General features: G+C 46.7%; 2 protein-coding genes across 5 annotated transcripts in view; one reads left to right on the forward strand and one right to left on the reverse strand.

Annotated features, from left to right (window-relative positions):
* Window positions 1-4371, forward strand: part of tac1 (tachykinin precursor 1) — a 4568-nt gene extending 197 nt beyond the window's left edge. Inside the window, exons 1-5 of the mRNA XM_012829680.3 lie at window positions 1-451; window positions 1293-1395; window positions 1658-1681; window positions 3163-3219; window positions 3683-4371. The exon at window positions 1-451 is cut by the window's left edge and continues 197 nt beyond it. Coding sequence (XP_012685134.1) covers window positions 338-451; window positions 1293-1395; window positions 1658-1681; window positions 3163-3219; window positions 3683-3726 — 342 coding nt within the window. The 5' untranslated portion in view covers window positions 1-337 and the 3' untranslated portion in view covers window positions 3727-4371. The remainder of the gene's footprint in view (window positions 452-1292; window positions 1396-1657; window positions 1682-3162; window positions 3220-3682) is intronic.
* Window positions 4372-6357: 1986 nt separating this feature from the next.
* Window positions 6358-10000, reverse strand: part of asns (asparagine synthetase) — a 13838-nt gene continuing 10195 nt past the window's right edge. For 2 of the 4 annotated variants that reach the window (XM_031586372.2, XM_042710660.1), the window contains 5 exons: window positions 9218-9324; window positions 8896-8996; window positions 7798-7879; window positions 6871-7026; window positions 6358-6677 (listed from right to left, as the gene is read on the reverse strand). In XM_031586372.2, coding sequence (XP_031442232.1) covers window positions 6468-6677; window positions 6871-7026; window positions 7798-7879; window positions 8896-8996; window positions 9218-9324 — 656 coding nt within the window. In that variant the 3' untranslated portion in view covers window positions 6358-6467. The remainder of the gene's footprint in view (window positions 6678-6870; window positions 7027-7797; window positions 7880-8895; window positions 8997-9217; window positions 9325-10000) is intronic. The other 2 variants (XM_031586370.2, XM_031586368.2) reach the window with 1 other exon arrangement.

The raw sequence follows: 10000 nt of genomic DNA on the forward strand, positions 1-10000 counted from the left end.
AGTCTCGTGGCCCCCGCGTTATAAAACCAGCAGCGTGAAGCTCCGAGTGCATATTCCGGTGTGGTCACTACACCACGAGCTGAGCGCGCACTCACGAGCGCAGAGAACTCACGGACCTAACGGACAACCGAACGCTTGTATGGAGAGGACGTCTTTCTCGAATTAGTATACCTGAGAAGTCACAAATTGATACAAATCTAGAGACGTAAAAAAAATACTATTTGCGCTCTTCTTGTTCTTTACCCATTCTTATTCGTTTTCTAACGGCCCCATCTCTCTGCTGCTGCAAACGGAGAAGGAATTTGCGGACTTGCAAGTTGCGCACAAGAATCTCAGTATGAAATCACTCCTCTCAGTTTTACTACTTTTCTTGGTTCTGGCACAAGTATTTTGTGAAGAATTTGGTGCCAAAGAGGATCCAGATTATTGGTCGAACAGCGTTCAAATACAGGTAAATATATTTTACTGGTCACACGTGTATATTTACAATCATATTGGATCAAACCAGAGCTGCTCGTTCTTTCTTGAAACTGTTTGGTTGAGATTATTGCAAGTTGTCTAATATAATTCCACTGTTTGGTTGAGATTATTACAAGTTGTCTAATATAATCCCAGTATTTATATTTGCTCAGCTGCCCGCCAGTTTCAGACCGCGCTCTGGGCTTTTCCGAGACTATAGGGTAATGTTTGAAGCCAGTTTGTTTGTATGCACGGGTAAACACTTTAAATTGTACGTTTCAAAGTAATAACGTGACCAACATTGTTTTACTACTGTCTGTATTCTCTGTATTGATGAAAATAGGCTAGTGATATTATTTTTTAAAGATTAGTGATACAACTATTTAGACGCGTTGATTCTTTAATCAGGAGATTGCTTGTCTAGCCAAGGTCTCCTGAAATCACGACATCCAGGCGACTACTTTCAGATGTAGGACACGTTTTCCATTTGACATTGCGGGTTGGACGGCTGCCAAACGCCCGAGGGCTGACATAGCTCCGCTTCCAATAAACTCCTGCCTCGAGTGTATCCGTCAAATGGTTGGTTGCGCGTTGGTGGAGCATTTTGCATGATATGAAGTGTGCAGCAAACTGCCAAAGACAAGCTTTTCATTCAAGTCCGCCTCGTATAACTCATACGAAATGTCTGAAGTGACCAAATGAATCACAGTAACTATGTCGGCTGCGTCAGAATCCACGGGTTATGTTTATAACTTATAACGACCGGCATATAGGACGCACTCCCATTAGACCTGCTTTCCGTTTTATGTTACGCTGATCTAATTTCTTCCTAGGATGAGTGGTTTCCCTCCGACCCGCTCAGAGAGGTACTGCGCAGAATGACGAGAAAGCCCCGACCCAATCAATTCTTCGGACTGATGGGCAAGCGCTCCTCCGGTAAGATCATTACGCATCAGTTTATCGATAGTTATACTAAGTGATGCCCACAGCCCACCTTGCGCTGTCTGTCCATCAGAGAGGAGAGGAGAGGAGAGTCGGTCTGGTGAAGGATCATATTCGTATCCACTCTGCAGGATACACATATTGATGATACGATGAATACACTAAGACTGGTTGAGCCACCAGCAAAACGTTTGTAATGTACTGATGAAGTGGTGATACAAACGTATGACTGATGTTTTTTGTCTCCCTCCCATAGCGAACGCACAGATGACCCGAAAGAGTGAGTACCCTCTCCTCCGCTCCACACACTCTTAAAGTCCTGAACCTCCCTGTTTCAAGTATTGGGTTTGAACTGACATCGTTTTAAAACTGAATTAGAGTTACTTGTAATGCGGATCCACGGACAGACTGGACTAGACAGACACCAGAGTCTCTTTCTATAACGCCCTTCCCACAGGCCCAGATACAGGTTGAAACACGTTCAGACAATGATGGCCTTGACGCACCAGTCGGCCAGACCCAGTATAAAACGAGTTTAACAATGAATATTTCTGTCTTATTGATTATTACAAATGTGTGTCGTGGAGAACATATGGCCTGTTTGAGTATCGCATTCGGCTCGTGCTGGTCAGTTGAGCACGCTCCCATTTACTCCCATTTCAAAAATGACTTTCTCTCCGTCACGGAGAGCACAACATACATTTTAATACAACATTTTAAAGTAATTTAAAAAGCAAATTACACTGGTAAATTCATTCTTAGTCATAAAACCGCAAACCCTTGTAGCGAGGGGTAGGCCTACAGAAAACCACGAAGACAAAACTCATTACAGTGCTTGCCAATGTGATTTCTACAACATTTCAGGATTGTGTGCGCACGCATGTATGAGGATAGGGAAGGGTCAGCAAGCGACACATAAAACCTCTTATTACTGTAACGAGATAGAGACAGGAAAAGACATTGAGTGTGTGTGTGTATGTGTGTGTGTGTGTGTGTGTGTGTGTGTGTGTGTAGGGCGTCAGACATCCCTCTCTCTGGCGTCTGTGTGCTACGGAGCCTCAGACAGGATATGAGTGTGGTTCATCAGTGTTAATAGCATGTGTGTACATCTCAGCCCATCAGCCTAAAACACAATATCCGGCAGAGCGAAGAGCTCGGGGCACCACACACACACACACACACACCAGTGTTTACTCTAGTGACTTTATGTGCGAGGTCTGCAAATAGAGTTATCCCCCGCTGACATGTGATCGAAGCGAAGCACCAGCCCCACGATGTATTTGGGTGATAATAAGCTTGGTTAGCGGTGCGCGTAGTAAGCGAGAGATTGGGGAGTTACGGGACGTTATACAGAGAGGGTTCCGGCAGTTTTTCAGGGCGTCTCACACGCGCAACTCATCCCAGAGCTAAACACCGACTGACCGATCACCTGTCTGCCCCTCCCGAGAGGCCCATACACACGCGCACAGGAAGCACCACAGACTCCACAGGGCACAGAGAAACGGGAGGGTGATGAGGCGCTTCCCTACACACACACACACACACACACACACACAAAATGGCCATAGCTGCTGGTAGTTAAAAATGTTACAAAATGCCCAATGTTAAGATCTCAACTGCGATCTCTATATCCAGAATGAAGCCAAATGCAGTAGTGTTGTATGTGTGTGAGTTGTGTGTGTGATGTGCATTAATTGTGTGTGTGAATTGTGTGTTAACTCTGCCATCGGTGCTAATGACCTTATCATGATTCTGTACCAGGGCACAAGATCAACTCTTTCGTGGGCCTGATGGGAAAGAGGAGCCAGGAAGAGCCAGGCAAGTGGTCAAGCCCGTCTCACTCCGCATAATCAATACATGTCTCAGATAGGCCCGTCTCACTCAATATAATCAATACATGTCTCAGATAGGCCTATATAGCTCGATTAATATTTCTCTAATGTATGTGCACACTTACATATCAGCCCATCCTTATCAGTATTTGGGATATTACTTCCGTAACACACCTGTTGCAAACACCACGGCACACATCACATGTGATATTGGCAAGCTCCTTAGGCGGTCCAGTCTAATTTCTATTCCGTAGAGCACCCTTGTTGAAGTGTGACGTCATAAGACGCTAAACTCAGGCAGCCTAAACCCCCGAGCTGTCTCATCTCCTCGAGGCCTTAAACCCCAGACCACAGACTCAAGGTTCCCACGTTTTAAAAAAAAGGGAAGGCAGTGAACTCCCACGCAACTTTCGCTTACCTTAAAAAATGTTTTCTTCACTGTGTTGCAGATTCGTACGAGTGGAGCACACTACAGCACTACAAGCGACGCTAGAGGAGCGCGCGCGCCTGATTCCGGTGTCGCTCACATCAACTCATTCCCCCCGAAGAGCGGCCGCGCCGTTTACACGCTGCGTTTTGTTCTGTCGTTTTTATTTGATTTTTTTTTTAATTAAAGGAAGAAATCATGTATAGTTGGTTCACATTGTAAAATCGAATAAACATTTGGGTTCCACATTGTGTTTGATGTAGCAGTAATGTATTGGTGGCTAATCGTTTTCGTTTTCTTCAGTGAGCGTGAATGTAACAGTATCAGCCTGTGAAGAGACTTCCCGCCGTTTGGCGCGTGTAGGTCTTAATCGTGCTCACCCAACGGTCAGCTGTGGCGATACGACCAGAGAGACGTCGCAACAGTTGTTGTGATTTGTCAAATCATAGCTTTAGCCCAGGGTACAGGAAGAAATTGCACTGCCAGCCCCACTGTATAGTGCCTCATAACATACATGTCTGTCATCTCTCTTAGCCGAATGTGCTGTACACACAACAACTTTTAATTTTAGTTTATTTTTTTGGTTGAGTTCTCACCCTACCGACTTGGCACCTTGTGATTCAAGGTTTAAAGTGCGATATGACAGTCTTGTACTTGTGTGTGTGTGTGTAACTGTGGCTTAATATATTAAAATTATTTTCTTTATTGGTGGAACGTCATTTCTTTTTGTGTATACCCTGACTTACGATACGCCGCCGAGGCCGCTTCTCTGAATAGTTCGTTTAACTGTATTGATGTATCACCACCTAGTGGCAAACAGTGGTAGTGTCTGAATGTAACCTTTCTGAAATATGCTGCCAAAATACAAAAGCCTCGTCACATCATATGATGGCAGGATATGTTGTCCACTACATCCTAAGTATGGACCTCCAGTCTAGTCTCTCTAGCTCTCACAATGGAGACCTACTACAACTGATTGTCTTACACCACTTTTCACAACCTTCTAAAACTGGTTTTGGTTTTTAGCAGAAAACCACGTTAACATTTCTGTGTAGGATACGTTTTCTAAAGATCTCCATGGTAACATGATGTTTTCTTCCTCTCTGGGGAGGGCAAAGTGATCACATCCTCCACTACAGATTGACGATCACTATAATAATTGATTATGCATTAATGGTGCCCTGACTTCTGTTAAAATCAACAACCAGTCTTAGTTGTAGTTATGCTGTGCTGCTACGTGGAGCAGAGCATGACCCCACATGCAGATCTTGAATGCCATTACTACAACTAAGACTGGTTGTTGGTTTTAACAGAAGTCAGGGCATCATTAATGCATAATCAATTACTGGTCATTCAACACAGCTCTGCATCTTACTGGACATTCAGCACAGCTCAGCATCGTACTGGTCATTCAACACAGGAACACACAGCTCTGCATCTTACTGGTCATTCAGCACACGAACACACAGCTCTGCATCTTACTGGTCATTCAGCATACGAACACACAGCTCTGCATCTTACTGGTCATTCAACACAGGAACACACAGCTCTGCATCTTACTGGTCATTCAGCACAGGAACACACAGCTCTGCATCTTACTGGTCATTCAGCACAGGAACACACAGCTCTGCATCTTACTGGACATTCAGCACAGCTCAGCATCGTACTGGTCATTCAACACAGGAACACACAGCTCTGCATCTTACTGGTCAATCAGCACAGCGCTGCATCTTACTGGTCAATCAGCACAGCTCTGCATCTTATTGGTCAATCATTCAGCACAAGAACACACAGCGCTGCATCTTACTGGTCAATCAGCACAGCTCTGCATCTTATTGGTCAATCATTCAGCACAAGAACACACAGCGCTGCATCTTACTGGTCAATCATTCAGCACAAGAACACACAGCGCTGCATCTTATTGGTCAATCAGCACAGCTCTGCATCTTACTGGTCATTCAGCACAAGAACAAAAGATGGCGGACAAGATGAAGGGATTCGGAACAAAGGGATTCAATTTTTTTACTCCATTTTGGCACACAAACACAAGACAGACGGGGATCAGCATCAGCTCTGGGGCAGTTCTGGGGCAGACCTAGGGCAGCTCTAGGGCAGTTCTGGGGCAGTTCTGGGGCAGTTCTAGGGCAGCTCTGGGGCAGTTCTAGGGCAGCTCTGGGGCATCAGCTCTGGGGCCCATTGGGGAACATGGGGAGCAGACACAGACTGAGCAGCTACACTCTGCAACCAGGGGTCTCACGTTTGATTGACAGGCACGGGAACCTATGGCATCATGGAGGCGTCATCAGCATCAGACATGCCAGTCGTATGTTTGACCTTTTGACCTCTCAGGAGGATGATATATATATATTATGGTATGCATTATCATTGTTGGGTTCCACTGTTGCACATTCCTTCCTAAAGCACCCAGTCTGAAGTAGAGTCATTTGGGCTCATTTCCTACTGGGAGCATGATAGGGTGTGTGTGTGTGTGTGTGTGTGTGTGTGTGTGTGTGTGTGTGTGTGTGTGTGTGTGTGTGTGCCTGCATGTGTAGATAAAGGGTGTTTAAAGTCTTAGACGCTTACAATTTCCCAACAAATTTCATAAATATGGGTGTTGTGGAGGACTGACTCTACTGGTCCTTATCAGGTTTGCAGATGGAGAAGGTTCTACTGTTCCTTGTCAGGTTTGCAGATGGAGAGGGTTCCGGGGGAGGGGTTCTAGGGGTCCTTGTCAGGTTTGTAGATGGAGAGGGTTCTACTGGTCCTTGTCGGGTTTGTAGATGGAGAGGGTTCTGGGGGAGAGGGTTCTACTGGTCCTTGTCAGGTTTGTAGATGGAGAGGGTTCTGGCGGACGGGTCGGTGGCGTTGATCCAGCGGGGCATCCAGTAGTGGGGGGTCCACTGGCAGCGGCCGGGGTAGAGCTTCTCAAAGATCCGCCTGAAGTACAGGCCCTCTTTGGTCTTGGGGGGGTTGAAGGGGAACGTCTTTGCAGCCATCTCGAGGTCTGAGTCGTTCACCTGTGGAGGAGGGGAATCAACACAGCAGTTGGAAAACACAATTGAACATAAAACAGAAAATGACGTTCTCAAAGTGTTCCTGCAGGCCTTGGTGTACAAGGACGTCTTCACACACGAGGCTGTGGGAAAGGGGTGGGGTATAAATGTGTGTGTGTGTGTGTGTGTGTGTGTGTGTGTGTGTGTGTGTGTGTACCTCAGACTCAATGTGTTCCTGTAGGCTGGTGTACCAGGACTTCTTGACAGACGTGATGCCGTCGCTGAAGGCCTCCTTGCGTCTCCACAGAATCTCCTTTGGGATCAGGTTCTCTCCCTCAAAAGCATCTCGCAGGAGGAACTTCTCCACACCTTCCTGGACACACACACACACACACACACACACACACACACACACACTTAAAGCAGCAATATGGAGATTTGGTCTGAGGCTAGTGAGCTAACTACCTGAAAAGGTAAAACTCACTTTCGCTAATCTCATCTCCTCAGGTAAGGACAGGTAAAACTCACTTTCGCTAATCTCATCTCCTCATGTAAGGACAGGTACGACTCACTTTCGCTAATCTCATCTCCTCAGGTAAGGACAGGTAAAACTCACTTTCACTAATCTCATCTCCTCAGGTAAGGACAGGTAAAACTCACTTTCACTAATCTCATCTCCTCAGGTAAGGACAGGTAAAACTCACTTTCGCTAATCTCATACTCTCAGGTAAAGACAGGTAAAACTCACTTTCGCTAATCTCATACTCTCAGGTAAGGACAGGTAAAACTGACTTTCGCTAATCTCATCTCCTCAGGTAAGGACAGGTACGACTCACTTTCGCTAATCTCATCTCCTCAGGTAAGGACAGGTACGACTCACTTTCGCTAATCTCATCTCCTCAGGTAAGGACAGGTAAAACTCACTTTCGCTAATCTCATCTCCTCAGGTAAGGACAGGTAAAACTCACTTTCGCTAATCTCATCTCCTCAGGTAGGGACAGGTAGGACTCACTTTAGGAACTCTCATCTCCTCAGGTAAGGACAGGTACGACTCACTTTCACTAATCTCATCTCCTCAGGTAAGGACAGGTAAGACTCACCTTGGGAACTCTCATCTCCTCAGGTAAGGACAGATAAAACTCACCTTGGGAACTCTCATCTCCTCAGGTAAGGACAGGTAGTAGGCAGTGAATCTGTGGTCCAGGAAAGGCACTCTGAGCTCCAGCCTGTGGGTGAAGAATGCGATGGATAGATGCCGTTGTTTTATTCATTCAACTGAAACGGTGACATTCTGTACGAGTGTAGTCATGGTGTGTAGTGTGTGTGTGTGTGTGGGTAGTCATGGTGTAGTGTGTGTGTGTGTGTGTGTGTGTGTGTGTGTGTGTGTATGAGTGTAGTCATGGTGTGTGTGTGAGAGTAGAGCATGTGTGGCCTGTAGTGTGTGTGTGTGTGTGTGTGTAGACCGTGCCTGTAGTGTGTGTGTGTGAGTGTAGACCGTGCCTGTAGTGTGTGTGTGTGTGTGTGTGTGTGTAGACCGTGCCTGTAGTGTGTGTGTGTGTGTGTGTGTGTGAGAGAGTAGAGCATATGTGCCTGTAGTGTGTGTGTGTGTGTGTGTGTGTGTGTAGACCGTGCCTGTGGTGTGTGTGTGTGTGTGTGTGTGTGTAGGCCGTGCCTGTAGTGTGTGTGTGTGTGTGTGTGTGTGTGTATGTAGACCGTGCCTGTAGTGTGTGTGTGTGTGTGTGTGTGTGTGTGAGAGAGTAGAGCATATGTGCCTGTAGTGTGTGTGTGTGTGTGTGTGTGTGTGTGTGTGTAGACCGTGCCTGTGGTGTGTGTGTGTGTGTGTGTGTGTATGTAGACCGTGCCTGTAGTGTGTGTGTGTGTGTGTGTGTGTGTGTGTGTGTGTAGACCGTGCCTGTAGTGTGTGTGTGTGAGTGAGTGTGTGTGCCTGTAGTGTGTGTGTGAGTGTGTGTGCCTGTAGTGTGTGTGTGTGTGTGTGTGTGTGTGTGTGTGTGTAGACCGTGCCTGTGGTGTGTGTGTGTGTGTGTGTGCGTGTAGACCGTGCCTGTGGTGTGTGTGTGTGTGTGTGTGTGTGTAGGCCGTGCCTGTAGTGTGTGTGTGTGTGTGTGTAGACCGTGCCTGTAGTGCGTGTGTGTGTGTGTGCGCGTGTGTGTGTGTGTGTGTGTGTGTGTGTGTGTGTGTGTGTGTGTGCGCGTGTGTGTGTGTGTGCGCACGCTTGTCTTACCCATGAGCAGCAGTGGTGCGGTCTGCTCTCAGCGCATCAAAGTAGTAGAGCTCCTTCAGCAGACGCACACTCTCTTCAGCTGCTGCTTTAGGAGATGGAGCCTGGAGAACACACACACACACACACACACACACACACACACACACCATACCGTTATACACACACCACATACAATACCGTTATATACACACACACACACACACAATACCGTTATATACACACACACACACACAATACCGTTATATACACAAACTTTATATTTTACTGTGTACGTGTGTGTGTGTGTGTGTGTGTGTGTGTGTGTGTGTGTGTGTGTGCGTACCTTATGGAAGTAGATGTATCCCTGAGTGAGTTCGTCTGCCCCCTCCCCGGAGAAGATGACCACACTGTCTGTCTTCTCACGGATGTACTTGGACACCAGGTACATGCCTGCGCGCACACGCGCACACACACACACACACACACACACACACACACACACACACACACACACACACACACACACACACACACACACACACACACAGAGCAGATAAGGCAAACGTGTTCTGAGTTGAGCTCTCCAGATCTCTGAGAGGCATATTCCTATGCTGAGCCACAAAGTTAGATTGACTTTGTAGATGTAGCTCTCTCTCTCTCACACACACACACACACACACACACACACACACACACACACACACACACACACACACACACACAGAGATGTAGCTCTCACACACACACACACACACACAGAGATGTAGCTCTCACACACACACACACACACACACACACACACACGTAGCTCTCACACACACACACACACACACAGACACACAGATGTAGCTCTCACAACACACACACACACACACGTAGCTCTCACACACACACACACACACACACATACACAGATGTAGCGCTCACACGCACACACACACACACACGTTCCATAATCTGAGACACCTCGTGACTTTTCCATATGCTGATCTTTTCGCTGCCTGTGTTAATGCATTACTAATGTTCCCCGCATTTATCTGGGTCACTGATGCTGTCGGATTAACATACCCATGTGCTGCGCTTAATTACCTCTTAATTACTTCATTTTCACACACACACACACACA

Source organism: Clupea harengus, chromosome 19 (genome assembly GCF_900700415.2).
Source record: "Clupea harengus chromosome 19, Ch_v2.0.2, whole genome shotgun sequence".
Taxonomy (NCBI): domain Eukaryota; kingdom Metazoa; phylum Chordata; class Actinopteri; order Clupeiformes; family Clupeidae; genus Clupea; species Clupea harengus.